This window comes from Trifolium pratense, linkage group LG7, assembly GCF_020283565.1.
Source record: "Trifolium pratense cultivar HEN17-A07 linkage group LG7, ARS_RC_1.1, whole genome shotgun sequence".
Classification (NCBI taxonomy): Eukaryota; Viridiplantae; Streptophyta; class Magnoliopsida; order Fabales; family Fabaceae; genus Trifolium; species Trifolium pratense.
The window spans coordinates 21,808,320-21,835,376 of NC_060065.1; the positions used below are offsets into that span (position 1 = coordinate 21,808,320).

Below are 27,057 nucleotides of genomic sequence, written 5' to 3' on the forward strand. Positions count from 1 at the left end.
GAGAAATTAATATGGTTCATGCATTGAACCTTCATCTTGTCTAAAAAACAATAGATTTTTTTAAAAAAATAAAAAATTGTCGAAGATGATTAATGATAGACTAAAAAATCACTAGTCACTTTTTTTGTCTAGAAATACTATGTATATAAAATTTATGCAAAAATTATAAGAACCAATTTTTTTGTGATTAATATTTTAAATACTATTTAAATAAACAATTAAGCTTACAAGAAAAAAAAAAATTTAAAATTTGACTGAAAAACAAACCAGAGAAAGCTTGAATGTAAGGCACTGAGTGCAACATCCTCCATTGTTTTTTTTTTAGACTTTTAGAGGGGAGAACTTTGCAAAGTTAATTCTATGTTTTGACATATATTATATTTGAAATTTATAAAAATCAAAATAATAATATGATGAATCATTATATAACATTTCAATCACACATTCATATTTAAAAATATTTTATAGCTTCCTTAATTTCAAAATGAAAACAAAATTATTACCTCTCTTCCCCTTATAACATTTCCTTCCAAAATTACCTAGAAAACACCTTAAGGAGTACATGGTTAAAATCTTAACTAAAAAAACTAAATTACAATACTTATTTATAGGAAAACAAGCTTAAACTTTCTCTAACATTAACTTCTTTCTTTCTCTCTATGGCAGGACGATTTGAAACTGAAGTTCAAGCAGCCATAGCTCATGATTTAATCGCTATTAAGACGTGGGGTGAATCTACACTTACAAATTTTCCGGTATGTATAATATATTCCATTATTTAGTTGGATCACCTTTATATCTACACCTAAATATAAAGATGATACAAATTTTTTGGTGTGGATTTTTCATAATGCCAACAATATCCTTGATTTTTTTTTGTAGCAAAAATCTTTTATTAACAAACCTACCAAAACATAACTTTTTTTTTAGCAGCAAAAAATCTTTTATTAACAAACTCGGCATAACATAATAAGACATGCTTTTTTTTTATATTTTTTTTGACACAAATTTACATAATAGACACAGACAGACACGGAACACGCCATATTTAACCGCTAGTGTGTAATAAATTTTTTTCGACAGAGATTAAACAGTGTTAGAAAACTACGTGCCTATACAATATGTTAAAAAACAATAGTTAGTTGAATATTAATTACAATTTTGTAGTATTTTTTAATCTCATATAAGCCATTAGGTTTAGTCTAATGGTGAGGGGTTTGAGTAATATTCATGAGGTCCTAGGTTCGATCCTCATTGACAATTAATCTCATAGTTATATATATATATATATATACTAATATATGAATATGAATTTCAGGTGAGTGGTTACTCAAAGCAAATCTCACAAATGAAAAGTATGAACAAAGATCAGTTGATTTTTAATATTACAAAGTAAGAGATCACTTCTTTTGTATTATATCATGTATTTCATTTGCAATATTTACTTGTTTCGTAGGATCATCTCACTTATCCATCTTAAGAGTGAAATTTATAGCCACTAGACTACTTGATAAAAAAAAAATCATTTTTACAAAACAATGTAAGATTCTAACTTTGAACCATTTTTAGAGATTCATATTAGACACATATATTTTAATAATTTTAAAAAATTTAAAGGTATAATTTATAAAATGTTAAAACTTTAGTTAATTTTTTTATTAGAAAAATACTTTATTTAATTTGACCTTCAAATTTAAAATAAATATATTTGTTTTCCATAAAAAGCAAGGAATTAATGAACTAATAATAAAAAATCTTAAACAGTTGTTATTACTATTATATTAATAATAATAATAATCATCTTTCAAATTAGATATTTTAATTAATGACTGCATTAATTCTTTAATATTTTAGGACCTCAAAGAAGACTGGTATTGAATACGTGCGTGTCACAAGGTTCGTATATATCTTACAAACCTCTCTTTTTTTATTATTTTTTGACAAACCTCTCTCTTTTTTTTATTTATTTATTTATTATTGACTGCTTACTTTTATACTTCACGTTTTTATTTAATTATATGTGCTTAGTTTTCCATGAGAGAGTTTTAGAATTGATTTCTATATATCTCATGTCAAATTTTTTATTTTTTTTTGAAGGATATCTCATGTCAAACTTGATTCTTGTGAAAACATGTTTGTCATATTTTCATGTTTGTCAAACTTGATTCTTGTGAAAAAATAATAATTGTATTAAAAATTAATGTGTGTTACTAACGAATATGATAGTAAATGTTAAATAATATTATTTATTCTGTCAAAATTAATAATATTATTTATGCTATTTAATCCCCTCTAACTATTTATCTCTTGCTTTACATCGTTATCTAAAAGACTTGATGGAGATAAATGGGAAGTGAGATTGGAAAATGCAAATGGGAGGCCAAGCTATTACTTGGGATTATTTGGTGAGTTCATTAATTTATCGTATTTTATTTATCCGTTATCACTTTATTCTAAGTCGGACCATCATTTTTAGACGCTTGATTTTTTTTATTTTTTATGAGATATCTTTTATCTATAAAAGAATCATATAAAATTTATTTAGTCTTATGATAAAAAACTATGGAGTATAATTTTTTTTTTAAAGGTACATGTCAATATATTAATCACTGAGATTCTAGTCGTTGTAGCAAATTGTTCTTTGTTTGCTTCTAATCATTATGTGTAATTTCTGGTCTATTTTTAACATATATTATTATTATTTTTTTAATGGCAAATATATTATTAACCAAACATATATTATTAATTATTTAGACACTAAGGAAGAAGCTACTAGAGCATATGATGCAGCAACAAAGAAAGTGAAAGAAGAGAATGTTACGCAACCCGTGCAAATGCGCAGATCTTTTACCGGTGGTAACGAAAGTAATTCATGTGGCATGCAAAGTTCAAATCAACATGATCTTGATATTTTTCAAGAATACCAATATCGTCATCATCTTTTACATCAACATGATGATGACATGAACTCATCAGCTCCAATCATACTTTATGATTTCAGTAATCATTCAGTTTATGAAGTTGGAAAAGATGGAAATGGGAGCCATGATTATTATCATTCTACTAATATTGAACATTCAAAGTTTGTTGCAATAACAACCAATAATATTGGAAACTCTTCAAACCAAGGAGTAGTAGATAATGGTAGTACTTCATTCAGAGCTGATTATGATCAAACAAACAAAGATTTTGACATGGGAAATTTGGAGGATCAGAAGATTAATGATTGACATGGGAAACTTGGAGGATGATATATGTTGATTAAGGTTGTTCTTTTTTGGTGTAAACCGAGTATCTTGCAACTGCAGAGACTAATCATTCCAATCTTTAAGGTTGTTCTTTTTTGGTGTAAACCGAGTATCCTGCAACTGCAGAGACTAATCATTCCAATCTTTAAGGTTGTTCTTTTGATATAGGAAAGGAATTAAACATTGATGGGTTTAGCTTCTAGCTCTTATTGGATATGAACCTTTAAAAGTTTGTTGATTTGTGGATTTGGTTTTCAATGTGATGCATGGACCGTTTTTAGTATTTTAAATAAATAGAACTTTAATATTGTTTTAGAAAATTTCCATATTGTGTTTAAATTTATTGAGAACTGAATGTGGGGTGTTTATGGTAGTAAAGGTTTATCCAACTTTATAAACATTGTGTTGAATGCATGATCTTGACTTGATGAGTCTTCATGCATACAAGTTTTCTTCAACTTTGAATTTGAACCTTCAAAATGATTTGTTAGAACATGTTTATAATGTATGTTTATGATCTCTGGGGATTATATTTAGTGTTTCAGATCTCATGTTCCCGATCAATTGCTTCTAATAATCTAATACTTTGTATGCAATAGATGACTTGAGATATTGAAGTTGACCCTCAATATAATTTCTTCAGATCTATGAAGTCATTTGGTTTAGGTGAGCTAATAGAAACTGAACTATTTTTTTGGTTAAAAGTAAAATCAGCAAAATAAGATGGTTTGATGTTTATAGGGGATACAAGGCTATTTGTGGTCGTGGTGGTGAAGATGGTGGCTAGGTTTTGACTTTTGAGGTAGAGTTTCACATAAGTTGGAAGGATTAGTAAATGTGGCAACTTTGCGGCGACGCACAATAGAAGATAGATCCCAATCATTTTTCATTGTGTGTGTTTAATATTATTGGTGGTGCTGATGGTGGTGGTGGTTAGGTTTTGAGGTGGAGTTTCACAAAAGATGGAAGGATTAGTAAAGGTGGTAGCTTTGCAACTATGCACAATAGAAGAGAGATCCCAATCATTTTACGTTATGTGTGTATTTGTACAATTGATGAAAAAAGTGTACAATAGCTCATTCATGAATCACAAACTTTGTGGAATAGAGAGTGAGAGGCTCAAGAGAGATGGTGAAACTAGAGGCTAATAAACTTTTTTTTTTTGTGAACTTCTAAAAGAAGAGAATTACTATTTTCGTCTCAAATCTTTGGTCCTTTTACCTTTTTAGTTTTGTCTCAAATCTTTAGTCCTTTTAAGAAACCAATACACAATTAGTGATACTTTATCATTTGTACCCTTACTAAAGTTAAAACATTAATTAAATATATTTTTCTCTTTCTTAATAAACTAAGGGTAAAAATGACTTAACTTATCAATCTTTATCATTTCTTAATCTCCATGTAAAACTCTAAAAAGACTAAAGTTTTGGGACGGGGGAGTAATAAGACATCCAGGAAGACATATAAACACATAAGGGGAGGGGGAGGAAGAGGGAGAGAGAGAGCAAATACTTAATGAGAAATAAATGATGTTTTTTACAAATGAAAAATACAAAGGTGATTGATATTTTCAATTTCCAAAGACAATCATAAAGGTGATTGATTTATTTATTTATTTTTATGAAAAACACAAAGGTGAATATTTTTTATTCTTACCTAACATAAAATGATTTTTTCTCCAGGTTTCCAGTTTCTTTTCTCATGTTTTCAAGAATTATTTTCAGGAATTATTATCGAAAGGTCAACCAAAACTCATTATCGTTTTAAAACAAAAGTGAGATATGGGCCAATGACCACTTACTACAACCTATATTTTGTGTTTTTTCTTATAAGCTATTTTGTGTTTCATTTAAAAATATCAGTTTCACAATTTAATGCACAAATTAAATAAGATTTGTAGTAATTCTAAATATTAAGTCCATTCTTATCACTATGAACTGATTTTGTTTTTTAAAACACTAGATTAATACATTTATATTATTTATCTAGAAGAACCAAGTTTAATTATTAAAAAATATTACTTTAATCACAAAACTAGTTTAAAAACCCGTGCATCCGTACGGGTTCAGTGAATTTTATTCGATATTTAAGTTTGTCATTATATTTAGGTAGAAAATTTATTTTAGAATAAAATATTTAAAAATTTGTTATATAATATTGTTAAAATATAAATGAAACTATTTTGCTATTTCTTGTAAAATTTATTTATCCATTTCTTTATGTATCAGTGACAAATAATGGTCTCATGTATATTTTTAATCAAAAGTTAGAAATTTTATTAGGAATATTTAGGGTAATTTAGTAAATTTAATAGTAATTTACTTTACTATATTATTATTAATGGTCCCGTGTATATTTTTTAATCAAAAATTAAAAATTTTATTAAGAATATTTAGGATAATTTAGTAAATTTAATAGTAATTAAATTTATTATATTATTATTAATAATCAGTAGTAAACTTCGTAGTAATATTATTTATATTTCTTTTCATTATTTTATGAAAAATATATATTTTTTATAATAATAATATTGTTTATGTTTCTATTTCTATATTCCTATTTTTATCCATATTCATATTACAGGTGTCGTGGCTTGCAAGTCGCAAAATTTGGTGATTCAAGGTTGGCATTTTGAGCCAAGAGTTAGAGTTGTAAAAGCATAAATCGTTGTGAAGTGTGTTGGTTTCATTATCATTCTTTGCTATGAAGTAGATGCCCTTTTTATTTTTTTTGTTGATCAATGATCATAGGCAATTTTTTCATGTTCATGACCCTTGTTCCTTGGTTGGTTTTAATGGTTATTTAACTTCTTATACGAGAAGAATGGAGAAGCTGCCCCCAATCGTGGCAAAATAATTAGAAAGCTACTATGAAGTTTTAAAAAGTGAGTGTTTATGGTATTTTTTTGAAAAATATTTATGCTTTTAATCAATTAAAATTCATGGCCATATATTAATATTGGTGGAGAGTTGGGACGTTTGTCGTAGACAAGAAAAAAGTGTTAACAATACACTCTCTACAACAATCACTATATGATAGGTCAAAATTCATGTAGTCACACCACTTAGTAAAACAGATTTCACTAAATAGACAATGGGATAACCTAATTAAACGGGACTCGAGTGAATTTTACTCAATCATGAAAAGCCTGTTAGAAAGAGTATCAGAGTGTCTTGCAAGTACTCCTAAGCGGGAAAAAACCAAAGTATTAAAAAATCGTCTCCCATTTCATAAGGGTATCATAATTCATTACACATTGTCATTTCCATGACTTGCAAAAAATAAACAACCATATTGAGAAGGGAAAAACCCCTAAAGAAATCCACAAAACCAGATTTTGAGTAATAAAGGTTTCAATATACCTGTAGATGACAGCATAAAATGAATAAAAAACTGAACTAAACACCAGCAATATTTTCTTTAGCAATTCTAAAATGCTAAACCAGTCATATTTAACAGTATTCCAATAAGGGACACAACTGCAATGGCAACAAAGAGGTGGGAATGGCCAGATGAATAAACCTCATTAGAATTCCACTCCCTTGAAGACCCACTAAGGTAATCAATAACTGAATATCAAACATCTTGGCTCCATTACAATGATATTAACTAATCGATGAGTTAGCAATACTCTCTTTTGAACACTCTTCCTAACAACCACTCTCTATTTGGACAAAACTCATGTGGGCCTTACCACTTTATGTGGGACCTGTTTCCAAAGTCAGGGACTCGCATAGATTTCAACCAATCAGAGTGTTAGAGAGTATTGCTAACACTCCTCTTAACTAATCTGAAGTAAACTAACATCAACAAACATCAAGAAAACCAGGGTTGAAATTGCTTAAAAGCGTTCCAAATGAAACAACTAATCAGAACACTGAAAATAGGTCACCACTTGTTGAATGTATTCAAATACCACACACAACACTATTTGCAATACCCCACTTGTTGAATGTATTCAAATACAATGTCAAATTACGTACAGTACCAAACTTACCTTATGTTTGGAGATATAAAAATAGATGAACTAGACTTGTTTGTTTACTTCACAATTTACATATACTATAAAGGCTTTCTGGATTAGTTTACTCTCACTGTATTAATCATCCTAACAAGATGTGGAGTAAAGCACACAGCATTCTAACTATTGTGTATCTCAATGACTCTGTTCTGAAGTACAACAATATAAACAGCCAGAGGATCATAGTCATCTGAACGAGTTTCAATACTACCCTCACACATAAGTACTTCTTCTGCCATCTACAAATTACTTGGGTACTAAATTCAAATTGATCCAAAGATAAAACCCAGCACCACAATTTTGAAACTACTACAAAACCCAGCAAGGTAGTAGAGCAAGACCCACAGGTCCGTAACCTAATTAAGAGGAATGCAAGACTTACCCCACAAACCTAAACTACTACTACTACTGAAAATTATCAAATGATAAGTGCCAACCTTAAAAGTGTGTGTTGAACCAAGTCAAAAAGATCTACCAATATTCCATGTCAACGATTAGCGGTCCGCAACATTTCAATAATTTGAATGTAAAATGAACAAGATAATGCAGGTTAAGGTTCTCTCAATATGAAACCTTGAAATGAGCTTGAATTTTAAACCTAAAGACGAAAGCCAGCTAAACCATTTCCATGCTCCATAATCATCAACAAGGAAAACCAACATAACACAATCAACACATTTGTTCACACAATCCCAACACAAGCATACACATATCAATGGTGAAAATTCTCCAACCCAATGTTCACTATATAACACTCAATGATCTAATCTAAAGCCAAGAAGAACAATTTCAAATATGTCCATACTAAAATCAATGGTGAAAATTCTCCAACCCAATGTTAACTATAACACTCAATGATCTAATCTAAAGCCAAGAAGAACAATTTCAAATATGCCCATACTAAAATTATTGCAACAAATTCTAGCTTTATTTCAAGTATATCTCCAAACATGCATCATTCATCTAAAGCAATATGAAACGAGTAAATTATTTTTTTGTTCCTAAATATATGTGAGGTGCTGTCTGCCACTATAGTTGTAAAATGTTTCAAAATTACACAAACATCTTCAAGTGTGTCTTTTGTCAGTAATTTTATGGACAAATTGACATCAGAAGACATTTCAGGCTATGAAGCACGAACACAGAAATGGACACCGGACACGACACTGACGCATGACAACGATAATAGTAAGAAAATGACATAATTCAATGTAATCATATATGTCGGTGTTGTGTCAGTGTCGAGACACACCTATCAGTGTCAAGACACACCTAATCTGAGGAGTGTCCGTTTTAATAGATTTCAAGATCAAACTAACTAAACAAAAGGAGCTACATTGGAGCAGCAAACAGAAAGACACATTTAAGTATATTTTCATAGATTTGACACATTCAGAGACTATTGTGACAGCATCTCACACATTTAGGAACCAAAATAACTATATAAAAACAACATTAAATTGAAACCAGAAAGTAACATAAAACTGGAATACCTTATTAACATTCAAACAAAAAGATCATAAACAAGTTATAACAAGCGAGTCAACAATCTCTTCTTGACAAACATGTGCAAAAATCATAGTAAAAAAAAAAAAAACTTCAAAAGAAATTCAAATTCGGAGTTATACCATCATATTATTACACCAAACATTTCATCTTTAACCTAACCGATTCCGATTCCGATCCGAATTAACCTCTATTCAGAAGATTCATTATTAGCGTTTGCAGCATCTTCAATCCTGAGACGTTCGAGTGCTTTTTCATGAGCCCAAGTTTCGATGGTTAAATCAGGCTTAGCATTAAGACCAACACCAAGGATAACGATGGTGAGGAAGCTAGTGATGTAGCAAGGAAGTTCCCAATCTTCCCATTTGCGAGATTGACCTGGAGGTAGGGGTGTTCTGTTGAAGAGATAGCCTTTGGGTGTTTCTTCGTGGCCTGGGGATGTCCATCGGCTTGCACCGGTGCTTGAACCGCCGCGGATTCGGAGAGATGAGAGGAGGCGCTGGCGGAGCATGGTGGATGCGATTGATTGTAGAGTTTGTGTTGTTGTTGTTGTTCGATCCCTCTTGTGTGGGAAAGAGAAAGAGAAAGAGAAAGAGTGTGTGATTAGAGGGATTTGGATTAAGCTGCTTTCAAGTGGGCCTGTAGACCTTTGGTGGAAGTTTGGGAAATTGTTTCTCTTCCCACACCCTGTATTTCTTTTCTACCCGATGGTTTATATTTTTATCCTTGAATAAATATTTCGAAATGTGCGTTCCGATTTCTTTTTTTCCTTGGAAAAAATTTTTGGAATGTATTTTACAAAAAATTTCTGAATTTGAAATAGAGAAACTTTGAAAAACGTGTTATGAAATTTTTATACAAGGGCAAAAAAAGGAAAACACAGGGTAGGAAGAAACATGGGAGGTGGGAAGAGGAAAATTCTTTTTTTTACAGAAAATAAATGAGGTCTTTTAGCGCCCTTGTTTTTCTCGTGCGTCCTGCTCTTTTCCATTTTTAATTGTCTGTTACTTAAGTAGTAGATGTTATAAATACTTAAGTAGCAGACAGTGATTACGAAGCGCGAGAAACTTCGCGGGCGCCAAAAGAAACACCCAAAATAAATTATTTTTTTGCTTCCTCTAATCCTCTCGAGACATCCTTGAATTTTCAAAAATAACTTACTATGATTCTAAAATCTAAAAAATTCTATAATCCAAACGCCCCTATACATATCTAAAATTTCAAGATTTTACATGTCTGGATTCTAGAATTTTAAACTTAATTTTACTCAGACAATTTTGGGCCCGTTTGTTTGAGATTTAAAAATAATAATTTTCAAGAAAATAATTTTTTTAGAGATTTTGAAAAAAATCTAAAGCTATTTGCCGTTTGCTTACAATCATTAAAATCTATTTTTTTAAAATGGTGAGGGATGATGAATGATAACAAAATAGATTTTGATAAAAGCTATTGAAAATAAATTCTCATTTTAATGAAAAAAATGATTTTTTTAATAAAATGATTTTTGAAAAAATCTGAATCAAACACAAGAGTAAGATAAAAAAATAGATTTTTTTTAGTACATGCCCGTTGTTTTCTTAAGTTGTTTAGGTTGTTTTAGATATATGGATCCTCCTCATTATTCTCTCTCTTTGATGTGATACCAGACATTGCAGCTAAAAATTGTATATTCTCCCAATAGAGGAATTGCTGCAATGTTTAGCTTCACATCGGTGGAAGTATCCACAAATTGAATTCACATGTAACAATTTTTGTGTCAAAAAAACCAAGTAGATAATACTTGATAAACGATATTATCTATTGCGACATGGGTGGTTGAATTTTTTTCAAAATGCAAGTTAGAATTTAGGATCTCTGAAGAAGCCTGGGTATAACTCAAGATATAATTGAAATATATAATTAACACAATATTTAGGAGATTTAAGGGGGGTAGGGATTTGATGCAACTGACATTGGAGATGAAATTAAACGAAAAAATGTCACCTCCTCCTGCATGATTAAGAGAGGCTCTAGCAGCTCCATTTGCATTACATTTTATCCCAACAGGGTGGAGGGATCCGGTCAACTTGAATGATACAAGGAACTTTATTAATATGTCCTGGTACATCAAAGTGCTTTAAAATGAGTAAATTAGGGACACAGGAGGGTATATGACCTGTAAAGTATTTACCAACCATATAAGTAGATGCTACAATCAGTTAATGGCATACTTCCAATGTATATTCTGACCGTCAACTTTGCCATTGTTGTGAATATACTAATTAAACCAATAGGTGTGAATGATTCCAAGCCGAAGGACATCATTTATTTGAAAGCTCCAATTCCTGTTACAAATAGAGAATAAAGGTGCAAAATCACATGAGCTCGGCCAAAATGTTAATATTAATAGCAAAAGCTCGGCCAATCCCAAATTGGCCAAAAGTCGTTTAATTTCAACTGCTGTTCTGCAGACAGCAAATAGAGATTGTCACCCTCTCTTTATGAGGTTATCATCAGTAGACAGTTTATCATGGAAAATTCTCCATACTAGCAACGATCTTGATGGCCGAATGATATGAGACCAAATCAAACTATACCAAGATATAGGAGTCTGCAAAGGATGCAAGAACTGAAAAGCTTATTTAAAGGACAAGGTGTCTGAATAAGGAGCCAAAACTAATTGATCATTCTCCTGAAACAAAGGTATGTTCATGAAGGGAAGAAAACTTCAGGGATAAATCTTGAGGGACCCATTTCTTGTCTTGAGTAAAATCTGAAACTGAGGAATGGAGAAAAATTCTCTTTTGCTATCAAGAGCCAGTTCTACTTGCTAAAAGATGCCACGTGATTCAGATACGTGCAAGTCTAAAGGAAATGCAGCAACTGCAAAGGCATTCTGCATAAAATGTCCTTCTCATTTTTCAATTTATCAAAATTTAGCATTCCAAAAACAACACTATCATCATATCACGCCGTTGGGTTCTCAGACTCACTTGGAGAAACATATAAGCTTTTGCACAGAGAAAGCCTCCAAGGAATGTAAAGAACTTTTTGGATTAGAAATTCCAGTCAAATTCTTGAAGTAATTAACTGCAATTAATACAACATAGACAGTTCAGTGCAGATCACCTGTTATCATTGAATCCATTTACACCAAAGTGAAGCCCTATAAGTGTAATGCATCAAATTTCAGCCGAAAAAACAGATCAGACATTGCATCATGAAAAATGGGAAGCACTTATCAAATTTGAAGATAACTAATCTTAATGGCAACTTCTATAAGACATATCACAACACATTATTTGCTAGATACTATGACAGACTCAAAAGATTGTGGTTTACTTTGAACATTGTGTGTAAAAGATGGAAAATGCAAATGAATAACAGACTAAAGAAAATGTTACAAGTTTGAGCTAAAAAGCAGCAATGTTACAAGTTTAACAAGGACTTCAATCACAAAATACCCACTAAAGAAAATTCCCATGGAAAACATCCTAAAAGTACCACAAGTTGTAGCCATCGCATAATCGCTTACCATTGCAGCTTCCGAATAAAAACCGCATAACAAAATCAAAATATGAAATTCAAAATCATAAAATAAAAAATACAAGACTAAATATGAATACCTGGAGATGATTTCCTCAACAGGCAAGAATGATAGGCACCCTGGAGATGAAAAATATATCCGCTATGAAGGAAACGCCATTAGCACTGCAAAGAGAGCAGCAACAGGAAGACCCAAGGCAGATAAGACAGAAGAAGCCAAGGTCAAGGTTATTGGGGCTAACTGGGACAGAAGTGTTCAATTCGTTGATTTTGAGTAAAGAAATAACCAATAAAAATGTTGCATTTGAATTCTTTATGACCCAATTGTCATACTATTTTGAATCTTTTCATAAGCTACGTCCCAGTTTTGGCAAGCCAATGTTTCCTTTTTCATCTATCTTCCTCCGTTTCACCAACCTAGTCATTGAGTGCTCTCAATAGGGTCTTCTTACCAGTAATCTCCACAGGAACATTTTCCTCCTACAATTCGATGAAACCGATTTTTGTCCCGCAAAGAAACTTCTCTGCCATAGACTTTTGATATATATTTAGCAAAGTTATGGCAATCAACACAAATACGCAGATTTTTTATGACACGGATAGGAACACTTTCAGGAGTAGCAATTAGACCAAAAGACAAAGCCAACTTTTCACTGTGGCCTAGAAGTATCTTCTCCTTCTGCTCCTCATCCACATCATGTAAAACACAACTCAAATCAGGAACGTAACCAACCTCTTTAAAGCTAACTGATAATTCCTTCACTTTCACACGTATCTCTTCTCTTCTTGGATGAGAGCGATCACTTGCATGGAAAGTATGAAGCACTTGATCAAGCTCAATCCAGCTTCTTCCGGGCTCTTTTGTTACTGTCTTCTTCAACATGAGGTCCCTTAGTGATCTTACATCTTCCCATCTTCCTGCCAACGCATATAAATTAGACAGAATAACATAATTTCCAGCATTTCCAGGCTCAATTTCGAGAAGTTGATGACCTGCAAATTCACCAATGTCAACATTTGAGTGTACCCTGCAAGCACCTAAAAGGGAACCCCATATAGCAGCTGTTGGCTCAAAAGGCATTTTTTTAATGAACTCAAGAGCTTCTTCTACTCTACCAGAACGACCAAGCAAATCAACAACACATCCATAGTGCTCCATCTTTGGCTCAACTCCAAATTTTCCACTGGTCATCTCCTGAAAAATATCCAGTCCCCTGTCTTCCAGTCCTCCATGACTGCATCCAGACAAAACAGCCAAAATTGTGACACTGTCGGGTTTGACTTTCTTTTCTTTTCTCATTAAAGTAAAGAGCTCAAGAACTTCTCTTCCCTCTCCGTGTTTGCTATACCCAACAAGCATTGCATTCCAAGAGATAACAGTTCTCTCATACATGGTGTCAAATATCCTTCTTGAGTAAGTGAGATTTCCACATTTTGAGTACATGTCAATCAATGAGTTTTGGAGAACCACAAATGAGGGAATTTCAGAGCGAAGAACATGGTTGTGCATCTGTTTACCGAGATCTAGAGCAGCAAGCCCAGAAAGCGCAGTAATAACACCAGTATAAGTAACATAATTTGACTGCATTCCTTCCCCTTGCAAACGGCGAAATAGCTCCAATGCCTCTTCATCCAAACCAAGTTGTGCATATCCAGAGATTATAGCAGTACAAGAAACTACATCTCTTTCTGGCAAGCATTCAAACACCGTTTGAGCTTCATGAATTTTACCATCTTTGGCATACATGTCAAGGAGTGAGCTGCCAACAAAAACATGATCTTCATAATTTGATTTTATGATAAGAGAGTGGATTTGCCTCCCTAACATGAAACCCAGAGAACTTGTACATGATGTAAGCACAGTAGCAAAAGTGAACTCATTAGGTTCCGTACCTATGAAAAGGAACAGTTACGTCAGCAATTGTAAACCACTAAAAAAAACCCAAAAATAAGTCCAAAATGACACACAAGAAAATTCAAATTTTTAACTTCTAGCTCTTTCAACATGCTTATCACAAGATCAATAGGTCTTTTATACTCATCTAGGTGCAAGTCAACACAAGTATCTGCGATTAAGTCCTTTTTTGAAAAGACCATTACATAGAATTCCATGTTATCAATTTGGGTATAAGTATAACAACTGACAAAACATCTACTCCAACATACAAGCAATACTTTATAAAGCAAAATCAAGCACCCAAGTTCATGCATTTCATCAAAGTCTATATATACCTACCTGATCTTAACATTTGAATAAAAAGATTCAAAGCTTGAGAGGCATACCCTCTCTGAGAATAAGCCGAAATCATAGCAGTCCACGACACAACATTCCGTTCATGCATTTCATCAAACACATGGCGGGCATCTCCCAAAGAGTCACATTTCGTGTATAATACAATCAACCTTGTTCTGAGAAACACTGAAGGAAGATAACGGGTTTTAATCATGTGGGCATGGACTCTTTGGCCTTCTCTGAATGCCTTTTTATGCACGCATTCGTTCAAGAGTTCGTTGTAGTTTTGAAACTTCATGTTAAAGCCAGTAAGTGCCATTTGTAGAAGTGGTTGTTGTAGGTGAATGTGAGTGGTGGAGATGGTGAGAGTGCGTGAGTTTGAATAGAAGGATTGGTGGATTGAATGTAAGACATGTTTACGTCTTGTGAGAAACATTGATTTGGAATGGAAACAAGGTTGATGAGTTAACGATGTTCAAAGGGGTTTTTCAATACTGTATGGTATAAAAATCATACCATCAAAATTGTTAGTAGTATTAATTTTTTCTAAAACATATGTATTTCTTTAAGGAAAATTTCATTGGCCTTCCTAAATTAAGTGCGTATAAAAAAAAATTAAGTGCTTATGTAACTCACAATTTTTTTTATAAAAATCGGTGTCAACGTCTCCATCCATGAAGGGATGGTGGCACCATTGGAGGCGCCACTCCTAATGGCATCATCGGTGACGTGTCCTTTTTTTATGAAAAGTAAGAGTAGTTCATAATCTTTTCCTTGTATCATGTGTTTCGTGTTAAAAACTCGTTGAGAGTTAAGAAAACTCTGATTCCTTTTAATTTTCTGAAATATGTTGGGATCTTGTTGATTTTATGTGTAGTAAATTTTCCTGTATAACAGAACAGGTTTGACTATGAATAAAGACAGCTGCAAAGAAGTCAGGATCATTATTATTCTGGTACATAGGACATGGTAACTCTGAGTACTAGTACATCTCTAGTACTGGTACTACAACTATTCAAGCACGCTACCATAATCAATTTTTCTAAGTAATGTGGGACTTAACTCGCCTCACACATGCCACAACAGATAGATGTCTCCAAGTGTACACTACATCTGATGGATCCATTAAACAAGCCCTTTAGAAGGTAACCAACCATGAACAAATTTTCCTAAAGCACTTGAAATTAGGCTTTGAAATTAGCACTTGTTTAATGGATCTATCGTCAGAAAAGCCTGTTTCTATCACTAAGCAATGCATGCCTTCCCCACCAGAAAACTACCACATTTTGCAATGCATACCCATGAATATAAGTTCCCTCATTTAATGTTGCAGAAGCACCACAAGCCTGCAAAAATTCAATAAGAGTAACTGAATTTGGTCATGAAAGTGAAACTCCAAGGACACAATTAAGGTCATGAAACTTAACATACAAAGTGAGGATTTTTGAAGCAGTGGAATTGGTATATGCATAGATTTTGCCAACATTGCACCTCAATTTCTGTAGAATTGATAGTCTGCCATTCCTTCGGAACCAAAAATTCTGGGACATTTTGCAAAGAACACTCTTAAATTAAGCATCGAAAACCATTGCATGGTAGGTAATCCGAAGACAAAAAACACTCAGCACGATGATGTAGTGTTGTGGCGATCAATGAATAAACAAGATGAGGACTGAGGAGTGTTAACAACACTCATTCTATCAACACTCACTATCTTATTTAGTGAAATTCACACGAGTCTCAAGATTTTGGAAATAAGTTCCACATAAAGTGGTGAAACTCGCATGTATTTATCAAATTAGAGTGAACCTTGTAAAAATAATAAAAACAAAAATGGATGACATAATGCAAAATAAAGAAAATAAGATATACCGACTAGAAATCTTCAAGAGTGGAGTATGAACAAAGCAACAAACTTCGATGATAAGTACAGTAACTAACAGTCCATTCAATGATTTTACAATCTGAATCATCAATCGCCTAAGACTGAATGACCCCTATAGTTAGTATACATAATGATATTAATTAATATATCATATAAAAATAGCATACAAATTCTTCTTCCTTGCTAGCCTGCTGGCTGAATAAAATGCAGGTTGTCCAATAATAAAATTCAGTTACTCTTATTGAATTGTTGCAGGCTTAAACTTATAAAATTAAATTCCTCAAAATATTACTTTTCTTCCAAACATTCCTCCATCCAAACACATTCTTAGCATTAGATACTTAGTTATAATGTATTTTAATTCACTTTCAAGAGAAGTAATTTTTTAGAGAAGTAAGCAAGAGAGGTTCTCTATTGATCCTATTACTAAGAAACCGTTTGTTAATTCGGTGATATCTTTGACTGGTTTTGCTATTGTTGGAGGATCTGCTAGGCAAGATCATCCAAGGGCTATTGAAGCTTTGATGAAGCTTGATGTTCCTTATATTGTTGCATTGCCACTGGTTTTCCAAACAACTGAAGAATGGCTGAACAGTACTTTGGGTTTGCATCCAATTCAGGTTGCTCTTCAAGTTGCATTGCCTGAGCTAGATGGTGGCATGGAGCCAATAGTTTTCACCAGTCGAGATCCCAAAACTGGTAAAATATTCTCACTATCACGTCCTTTAACCGTTTACTTGTAAGAACAATTCAGTGATGTTTATTGTTTACTGGCTATGTTTTCAGGAAAATCTCATGCTCTTCACAAGAGAGTGGAGCAGCTATGCACCAGGGCAATCAGATGGGCTGAATTGAAGAGAAAAACAAAGGTACTTAACATTTTCAAAATCTTTATCGCATATTTGGTTCAAGGAAAATCATAAAATTGCCTGCAAGATTATTTCATAAGGTTGTGTAGGGAAATAATATAATGAAGATTGAAGTTGATATCCAATATGAATTTTCTCTGTTTGTTCCTATTGTCTTATTAAGAGTTAATTTCAATGAATTAGAAATCGAAAATAATCTGCGAGTTTCTATATTTGATATTTACTCAAACTGTAAATGATATAGAAATAATCTGTACTGATAAATTCTGTTACTTTGAACCATATTTCATACTCTATTCTGTTAAAAGAGTCCAATAAGTGCAGCTGAGATGGTAAAAGGCTGTGGTGAATTCTCCGCACTTAGTGTGTGAGTTTCACGACTAGGCTCTTTGGGAAGAAAAAGTTAAAAGAAGTTAATAGTATCAGTGAAATTTTGATATTTACTTTTGTTAGATTTGGCCTAAATGAAAACATGTTAGTTAGAAGTCGCCTTTTGTTAACAGAAAGAGTAGCCTCATGTCTTGGCATTTTATATTGTGGGACAATATAAATGTTCGTTGCATTCTTGATCTTTTATTCATTTCCTATAGGAATTTATTCGAACTTCATCTTTCATGTAAATTCATAATTTTGTCTCACCAATATCTAAAAATCATATTGATCTCAATTTCTCATCATACAGTGTCGCCAGTATCATAAGTGTGTCTCACTAATATCATATGCATTTGCAATGCAGTAAAACCTTCATTTTGAAATTACTGCATATTCTCATTTGATTTATGAGAAGTTTGACTTATATTGTTGAAATTCTATTGATGTGTACACGTACAGGAAGATAAGAAACTAGCAATTACTGTCTTCAGTTTCCCACCAGACAAAGGAAATGTAAGAACTGCTGCGTACCTAAAGGTGATGGTTACAATGTTGAGGTCTTCCGGAGACTTCAGAAGCATTGATTGAAGATATATTGCACGACAAAGAAGCGCAATTCAGCAGCCCAAATCTCAACATTGCTTACAAAATGAATGTTCGTGAATACCAAGCTCTCACTCCCTATTCAACAGCATTAGAAGAAAATTGGGGAAAACCTCCCGGGAATCTGAATGCAGACGGAAAGAATCTATTGGTATACGGGAAACAATACGGTAATGTATTCACCGGTGTTCAACCTACATTTGGTTATGAAGGCGATCCTATGCGGTTTCTTTTCTCCAAATCTGCTAGCCCTCATCATTGTTTTGCAGCATATTACTGTCGAGAAAATTTTCAAAGCTGATGCTGTTCTTAATTTCGGGACACACGGTTCCCTTGAATTCATGCCTGGAAAGCAGGTAGGGATGAGTGATGTATGTTACCCTGACAGTCTGATCGGGAATATTCCAAATGTCTATTACTATGCTGCAAACAACCCTTCCGAGGCTACCCTAGCCAAACGCTGGAGCTACGCAAATACAATAAGCTATCTGACTCCTCCGGCCGAAAATGCAGGTTAAGTGACAAAGGAGTATTAAAGGATGTAGAGCTTCTTCGCCAAATAACTGAAGCATCACGGGGAGCAATTACTTCCTTTGTGGAGAGAACTACTAATAGCAAGGGTCAAGTTGTTGATGTATCTAACAAACTTACCTCAATCCTTGGATTCGGCATAAACGAACCATGGATTCAGTACTTGTCAAAAACCAAATTTTATCGAGGTGATAGAGAAAAGCATGGGAATTTTAGCGAGGTGAATGAGAATTTTCTGCTGCAAATAACCATTTCCACAAGATATCATTAATACTATCCAGAACAATGAAATTACTAATAATATTTGTCCACGAATCAGAAGTTCCATCGACACGGTTTGAACATTACTAGAACTTCTCATTGACAATAACAAATAAGAAACTCAACCATAAGTACAACTTTCTCCTTTACCTGAACCTAACAATACAATAACAAGTTAATGCATATAATCCTCCAAAACGAAGCCCTGATTTTCAGGGCATACTTAGTGAATAAGAAAACAATCATGAAGCAAAACTGTTTTTGTAACCTCAAACACAGAAAATGTCACTTATTCATTTATATAATATAACTGCAATAGTTAAACTTTATTCAAGTTGTGCACAAAGAATACAGGATTCAACATATGTTCTCAATTGATGAAAAACCAATTGGACAACAAAATTTGTATGAAGATAAACAAATTAATAGTATTTAACAAATCATGAACCTATCAAACAGAGGGTTTGTGCTAGCTATACTCTAAAATTAACAATGATGTAGAGAGTAGAGACAACTCATGATGTTGTTAACTAAATACTAATGTTGGTCTCCTTTGATCATCCTAATTTTGATACAGACCCAACATCATAATGAATAATAACTACCCACAATCATAACTACTAATGTTGATCTCCTCTGACTTGATGACCCAATAGGGACGGAGAACCGAGAAAACAAACTGACGGTTGTATTGATCCCAAAGTAATCCGATTTCATCTCCAATCTTTAAGTTCCTTCGAAGTACGAAATCTCTTATCCACGTGTCTTTAAAGACATGGCTTTGATTCGAAGGGCGAATGGTGAAAACAAGAGAATGGACAGAGTTTGTGTCTAAATCCCATACCGGAACACGAACGTCTCTATTCTCACAAATTTGACGACCACCCAAGACCGGAACAATTAAATCTTTGGCCAATTCACTCTTGATCAAGATATTACAATTACTGCCAAGATCAGTTCGTTTCAACACTTTCTTGATTTTCCATGGATCATCGTAAAGAACCAACCCGGTTGAAAAATTCCAGTTTCTTGGTCTTCTTGCAACAGGAACAGGAACATGAACAACAGCAGGAGCAGCATTGCATATGTTGTTCTTATTTGTTTCTTGGACGGAAATTTTTCGTTTCTTTGCAAAATGGATTTCATCATCGCTTGTCTCACAATGGAATGGAAAACGGCAAGAGACACTATCGGCAGCAGCTAACGATAGACAGAGACACACAGAGTTGTTGGTAAAAACAACACCATCTTCAACATCATCATTTGTAACAGAGTTGTTGATGATGTTCTTGGTAAAAACATCATCTTGCAAATGACGAGAACCACCACAACCACCTGGTGAGACACGGACACCAAAAACAACAACATCATCATGATCGATGTTCTTGCGTTTCATGATTGTTTCTGTTTTCTTTTTGGCAGCAACAGAGAAAGAAAGATTAGGGCGCGCAAGTAATAAGAAAGAAAACAAAGAAAGAAAGAAAGAAAGATTAGGTAAGAGAGAGAGATTAGAGTACTGTTGTGAACTGAAGTGTTATTGATTGCTATTATTATGTATTTATATGAATATGATATTAGGTTAATTTGCAAAATCTTTCAAAGATTAGATTACGTTTCAATCGGGTCAGCCCAAATAAAAAGATATTATTATTTTGTTTTGGTGATAAAAAAGATATTATATTAACGGCTAGTTTTTTTTTATTTTTTTATTAGGAATCAAGCATCAAATCTTTTATCTTTGTACCCAAAAAAAATAAAAATCACCAAATCCTTTATCTAATTTGGAATTTATTTTGCGTGAAAAAAAAAATGGAAATTTTTGATAATTTTTTTTAATAGACGACATGACAAAGTTTTTATAAACTCACACACACACAAGTGAGGGAGTCGGGGTTAGAACCCCAGTCGTGACATCTGACCTAAAAATTTTGGCATTTTTTGCTGGTTGAATTAGAACTTATAGACCAATTTTAAATTATCAGTTGCTTGTCCAACAATACATATACAGTGATTGTGGTACCGGTTTTGGGGTTCCTTACCTAGTGGTCAATTAGATGACAATAAAAACTTCATACATAATTTCTCAAAAAAAAAAAAAAAAAAAAACTTCATACATAATATCAATTATTTGTTATCTTTATAATTATAACCTAATCAAATGATATAAGCGGTGAAACACTAGAGAATGTGCTAGAGATTCAATTTATGACTTCTCTACATATTAAAAAAAAAAAAAAGTAAGTCAGGAGTAAATACTTAACAACTAGAGAATGTGCTAGAGATTCAATCTATTACTAAAGGCTTGTTTTAGTTGATTTATTTTTGAGCTTATACAAAACAACTTATACAATTAAATACGTAAGCTTTTATGTATTATTATAAGCTTTTTAAGGTAGTTTACAATAAAATAGCTTATAAAATTACAATTTTTGTTAGTAAAAACTTATAAAATAACTGAATTTGGTCATGAAAGTGAAACTCCATGAAACTTAACATACAAAGTGAGGATTTTTTAAGCAGTTGAATTGGTATATGCATTGGAGGTAATGAGAAAGGAATGGACTTTTTTAATGGTTGGAAGGTTATGGCATGAATTTAACAATGCAGAGATATTGAGAAGTGGAGGTTTCTTTTGTTAGTGTCTCTCATCTTCATGGTTGGTGTTAATAAGAATAGTTGTAGGATTACATGATTTGCAAGAAAAGGTCAAAAGTTGTTTCATTTCAGCTGCTGCTCCGCAGACCGCAAAGAATGCAAATAGAGACTGTAACACACCCTTTCTTTCTGAGGTTATCATCAGTAGACAATCTACCATGGAAAATTCCCCATACTAGGAACGATCTTGATGGCTGATGAGAGAAAATCAAATTATACCAGGATATAGGAGTCTGCAAAGGACGCAAGACCCGAAAAGCTTATTTAAACGACAAGGTGTCCGAACAAGGAGCCAAAACTAATTGATCATTCTCCTGAAACAAAAGGTATGTTCATGAAGGGAAGGAAACTTTCAGGGATAAAGTTTGAGGGATCACCCAGTTCTACTTGTTAAAAGATGCCACCTGATCCAGATACGTGCAAGTTAAAAGGAAAAGCAGCAACTGCAAAAGCATTCTGCATAAAACATATAAGCTTTTGCACAGAGAACTCATTTTTCAATTTATCAAAATTTTGCATTCCAAAAACAATATCAAAATATCACGCCGTTGGGTTCTCAGACTCACTTTGAGAAACATATGAGCTTTTGCACAGAGAAAGCCTCCAAGGAATGTAAAGAACTTTTTGGAATAGAAATTCCACTCAAATTCTTGAAGTGGTTAACTGCAATTCATACAACTTCAACACCAACATAGACAGTTCAGTACAAATCACCCGTCATCATTGAATCCATTTACAGCAAAGTGAAGCCTCTATTTGTGCAATGCACCAAATTTCAGCTGAAAAAACAGATCAGACATCGCATCATGAATAAGTGAAGCACTTGTCAAATTTGAAACGAAGAATAAAAAAAATGGAACAGGAGGAAAAAAAGAAGAGGCAATTTCTATAAGAGATATATACAGCACATTATTTGCCAGAGACAAAAGATTGTGGTTTACTTTGAACATTATGTGTCAAAGATGGAAAATTCAAATGAATAACAGACACAAATGACACCTACATCTCCAAAATTCAAATATTTAAATTTGAGCTAAAAAGCAGCAACATTACAAGTTTAACAAGGACTTCATTCACAAAATACCCACTAAAGAAAATTCCCATGGAAAACATCCTAAAACTAACACAAGTTGCAGCCATCACATAACCGCTTACCAATGAAGCTTCTGAATAAAAACCGCATAACAAAATCAAAATATGAAATTCAAAATCATAAAACAAAAACTACAAGAATAAATATGAATATCTGTAGTACATCTTAGATGATTTCCTCAACAGGCAAGAATGGTAGGCACCCTGGAAATGAAAACTATATCCGCTATGAAGGAAAAGCCATAAGCACTGCAAAGAGAGCAGCAACAGGCAGACCCAAGGCAGATAAGACAGAAGAAGCCAGGGTCGAGGTTATCGGGGCTAACAGGGACAGAAGCGCAATAAATTCTGAAAGTTCCTGCACTGTAGGTGTAATTTTTCAATTCTTTGATTCTGAGTAAAGAAATAACCAATAAAAATGCAGCATTTGAATTCTTTATGACCCGATTGTCATACTACTTTGAATCTTCTCATAAGTTACATCCCACTTTTGGCAGGCCAATGTTTCCTTTTTCATCCATCTTCCTCTGTTTCACCTCATAAATTGCACAGTACCAAGAACCTAGTCATTGAGTGCTCTCTATCAGGGTCTTCTTACCAGTAATCTCCACAGGAACATTTCCCTTCGACAATTCGATGAAACCGATTTTTGTCCCGTAAAGACACTTCTCTGCTATAGACTTTTGAGATATATTTAGCAAAGTTATGGCAATCAACACAAATACGCAGATTTTTTATGACACGAATTGGAACACTTTCAGGTGTAGCAATTAGACCAAAAGACAAAGCCAACTTTTCACTGTGGCCTAGAAGTATCTTCTCCTTCTGCTCTTCATCCACATCATGTAAAACACAACTCAAATCAGGAACGTAACCAACCTCTTTAAACTTAACTGATAATTCCTTCACTTTCACACATATCTCTTCTCGTCTTGGATGAGAGCGATCACTTGCGCGGAAAGTATGAAGTACCTGATCAAGCTCAATCCAGCTTCTTCCGGGCTCTTTTGTTACTGTCTTCTTCAACATGAGGTCCCTTAGTGATCTTACATCTTCCCATCTTCCTGCCAACGCATATAAATTAGACAGATTAACATAATTCCCAGCATTTCCAGGCTCAATTTCGAGAAGTTGATGACCTGCAAATTCACCAATGTCAACATTTGAGTGTACCCTGCAAGCACCTAAAAGGGAACCCCATATAGCAGCTGTTGGTTCAAAAGGCATTTTTTTAATGAATTCAAAAGCTTCTTCTACTCTACCAGAACGACCAAGCAAATCAACAACACACCCATAGTGCTCCATCATTGGCAAAACTCCAAAATTTCCACTGGTCATCTCCTGAAAAATATTCAGTCCCCTGTCTTCCAGTCCTCCGTGACTGCAACCAGATAAGACAGCCAAAATTGTGACACTGTCGGGCTTGACTTTGTTTTCTTTTCTCATTAAAGTAAAAAGCTCAAGCACTTCTCTTCCCTCTCCATGTTTGCTATACCCAACAAGCATTGCATTCCAAGACATAACAGTTCTCTCATACATGGTGTTAAATATCCTTCTTGAGTAAGTGAGATTTCCACATTTTGAGTACATGTCAATCAATGAGTTTTGGAGAACCACAAATGAGGGAATTTCAGAGCGAAGAACATGGTTGTGCATCTGTTTTCCGAGATCTAGAGCAGCAAGCCCAGAAAGCGCAGTTATAACACAAGTATAAGTAACATAATTTGATTGCATTCCTTCCCCTTGCAAACGGCGAAATAGCTCCAATGCCTCTTCATCCAAACCAAGTTGTGCATATCCAGAGATTATAGCAGTACAAGAAACTACATCTCTTTCTGGCAAGCATTCAAACACTGTTTGAGCTTCACGAATTTTACCATCTTTGGCATACATGTCAATGAGTGAGTTGCCAACAAAAACATGATCTTCATAATTTGATTTTATGATAAGAGAGTGGATTTGCCTCCCTAAAATAAAACCCAGAGAACTTGTACATGAAGTGAGCACTGTAGCAAAAGTGAACTCATTAGGTTCCGTACCTATGAAAAGGCACGGTTACGTCAGCACTTGTAAACCACTAAAAAAAAAAAAAAAAACCAAAAATTAAGTCCAAAGTTGATACACAAGAAAATTCAAATTTTTAACTTCTAGCTCTTTCAACATGCTTATCACAAGATCAATAGGTCTTTTATGCACAATCTAGGTGCAAGTCAACACAAGTATCTGCGATTAAGTCCTTTTTTCAAAAGACCATTACATAGAATTCTATGTTATCAATTTGGGTATAACAACACAAGTATAACAACTGACAAAACATCTACTCCAACATACAAGCCATACTTTATAAAGCAAAATCAAGCACCCAATGTAGATCAGTTCCTAAATCACCTCACTGACGAGGTCTGTTTGGTTTGAAAACCATTTCATTTTCACGTTATTTTAAGTTTTCAAATATTTGAATACAAAATTTAAAAGGAAACAAACATTACGACATTTTTATAATGATTGGACCATCAATTTAGTCCTTAAACTATCACTCTCGCTTCAATTTAATTTTTAAACTTGGTAAATATAAAAAGTAGTCCTTAAAGTATATAAAGTCCATCAATTTAGCCCCTGCTATTAAGATGTTCGAGACTAAATTGATGAATTTTCATATACTTCAAGGACTTAATTGAAGGATTTCATATACTCTAAGGATTATTTATTATATTTATTTAGTTTAGGGACTAAATTGGAGAGAAAGTCATAGTTTTGGGACTAAATCAATGGTTTATTCTTTTTATAATCATTTGTAATGTGTCCTTAATTAAGAATTATCAATTTTGTTATAGTTGTGCAAGGTGCAAACCAAGGGCTATTTGGTTTGTATTATTTGAGCTTATTTACTAGGATAAGTACTTTTAATACGGTTTGGGAGAGCTAATAAAGAACATCTGACATGTCCATAATCTATTTTCAGCTTATTTTCACAAGCACTCCATGATAGCTTATGAAAACAACTTATAGCTTATATGAAAAGAATTTCACTTTACTGTATCTATTATTATAAAAATAGCATCTTTTTCTTGACACATTATAGAATTAGCTTATACATAAGCGTTTATGCTATAGGCATTTAATTAAAATGTTTAACCAAACAAGGTCCGAGTATATATAATATATACCTGATCTTAACATTTGAATAAAAAGATTCAAAGCTTGAGAGGCATACCCTCTCTGAGAATATGCCGAAATCATAGCAGTCCACGACACAACATTCCGTTCATGCATTTCATCAAACACATGGCGAGCATCACCCAAAGAGTCACATTTCGTATAAAATACAATCAACCTTGTTCTGAGAAACAGTGGAGGAAAATAACGGGTTTTAATCATGTGGGCATGGACTCTCTGGCCTTCTCTGAATGCCCTTTTATGCACGCATTCGTTCAAGAGTTCGTAGTAGTTTTGAAACTTCATGTTAAAGCCAGTAAGGGCCATTTGTAGAAGTGGTTGTTGTAGGTGAATGTGAGTGGTGGAGATGGTGAGAGTGCGTGAGTTTGAATAGAAGGATTGGTGGATTGAATGTAAGACATGTTTACGTCTTGTGAGAAACATTGATTTGGAATGGAAACAAACAACAAGGTATGATGAGTTAACGTTGTTCAAAGGGGTAATTCAATAGTATTTGTATAGTATGAAAAAAGGTAGAAACAACAGCAAGTCAGCAACATCATTCGCAAATTAATAGAATCACACCAAGTCCCCGCTAAGTTGGTACATTAATACTAATCGAACCTAATTCCACCTTAAATTGGTCAATTCTATATAAATCCTCACACCGAGTCCATTACATTTGATGTGTGACTCCAAATTGGGTTTATGAAGTCCAACTTAGACATGAAAATCGTAACAAAGCCTCCAGGACGAGAGCAGCTTTGCTCTATTTCTATTACCACCTTTTACTCCTTTTATTAAACAAATTCTTAATTTAAGTTTTTAATATCAGCCTTTAGATTAAATTTTGCCACATATCACACATCCATACTAAGAAAAGGAGTAAAAGGAGCTAATAGAAATGGAGCAAAGCTACTCTCCAAGACAATGGGGCGGCGGTCAACCATCCACTCTCAAGATTCATATTGATCAATTGCATTTTACATTTTACTTATTTATTTAAATGTAAATTCTAGCCATCAACTTATAAAAAATAAAAGAATCATACAATCAAAATTGTCAATAGTATTAATTTTTTTTAAACATGTGATTTTCTT

The 27,057-nt window shown here is 33.4% G+C and overlaps 6 protein-coding genes across 9 annotated transcripts; 2 read left to right on the forward strand and 4 right to left on the reverse strand.

The window, feature by feature from the left end:
* Positions 1-8,743: 8,743 nt before the first annotated feature.
* Positions 8,744-9,395, reverse strand: LOC123897712. Its single transcript, XM_045948450.1, has one exon. The coding sequence runs from the start codon at positions 9,284-9,286 to the stop codon at positions 8,966-8,968; it is 321 nt and encodes a 106-aa protein (XP_045804406.1). The 5' UTR covers positions 9,287-9,395; the 3' UTR covers positions 8,744-8,965.
* Positions 9,396-10,595: 1,200 nt separating this feature from the next.
* On the reverse strand, positions 10,596-15,270 carry LOC123899605 (putative pentatricopeptide repeat-containing protein At3g13770, mitochondrial). Of its 4 annotated transcripts, XM_045950775.1 has the most exons (4): positions 14,537-15,270; positions 12,381-14,193; positions 10,950-11,844; positions 10,596-10,873 (listed from the first exon to the last, which is right to left on the reverse strand). In XM_045950775.1, the coding sequence occupies exons 1-2, from the start codon at positions 14,967-14,969 to the stop codon at positions 12,749-12,751; spliced, it is 1,878 nt and encodes a 625-aa protein (XP_045806731.1). In that variant the 5' UTR covers positions 14,970-15,270; the 3' UTR covers positions 10,596-10,873; positions 10,950-11,844; positions 12,381-12,748. The 4 variants fall into 4 exon arrangements, with proteins under 4 accessions (XP_045806731.1, XP_045806732.1, XP_045806730.1 ...); XM_045950776.1 differs by having other exon boundaries at positions 10,596-11,099; XM_045950774.1 differs by having other exon boundaries at positions 10,596-11,844.
* Positions 15,271-16,366: 1,096 nt separating this feature from the next.
* LOC123896052 (magnesium-chelatase subunit ChlH, chloroplastic-like) lies at positions 16,367-18,247 on the forward strand. The gene is made up of 4 exons (XM_045946498.1): positions 16,367-16,429; positions 16,808-17,117; positions 17,205-17,287; positions 18,119-18,247. The coding sequence occupies exons 1-4, from the start codon at positions 16,367-16,369 to the stop codon at positions 18,245-18,247; spliced, it is 585 nt and encodes a 194-aa protein (XP_045802454.1).
* A 61-nt stretch (positions 18,248-18,308) lies between these two features.
* Positions 18,309-18,780, forward strand: LOC123896053 (magnesium-chelatase subunit ChlH, chloroplastic-like). The gene is made up of 2 exons (XM_045946499.1): positions 18,309-18,413; positions 18,532-18,780. Exons 1-2 carry the CDS (start codon positions 18,309-18,311, stop codon positions 18,778-18,780), a joined length of 354 nt encoding a protein of 117 aa, XP_045802455.1.
* A 623-nt stretch (positions 18,781-19,403) lies between these two features.
* On the reverse strand, positions 19,404-20,482 carry LOC123898950. Its single transcript, XM_045949994.1, has one exon. The coding sequence runs from the start codon at positions 20,448-20,450 to the stop codon at positions 19,656-19,658; it is 795 nt and encodes a 264-aa protein (XP_045805950.1). The 5' UTR covers positions 20,451-20,482; the 3' UTR covers positions 19,404-19,655.
* A 2,742-nt stretch (positions 20,483-23,224) lies between these two features.
* Positions 23,225-26,706, reverse strand: LOC123900170 (putative pentatricopeptide repeat-containing protein At3g13770, mitochondrial). The gene is made up of 2 exons (XM_045951491.1): positions 25,969-26,706; positions 23,225-24,840 (listed from the first exon to the last, which is right to left on the reverse strand). The coding sequence occupies exons 1-2, from the start codon at positions 26,399-26,401 to the stop codon at positions 23,396-23,398; spliced, it is 1,878 nt and encodes a 625-aa protein (XP_045807447.1). The 5' UTR covers positions 26,402-26,706; the 3' UTR covers positions 23,225-23,395.
* Between the last annotated feature and the right edge of the window lie 351 nt (positions 26,707-27,057).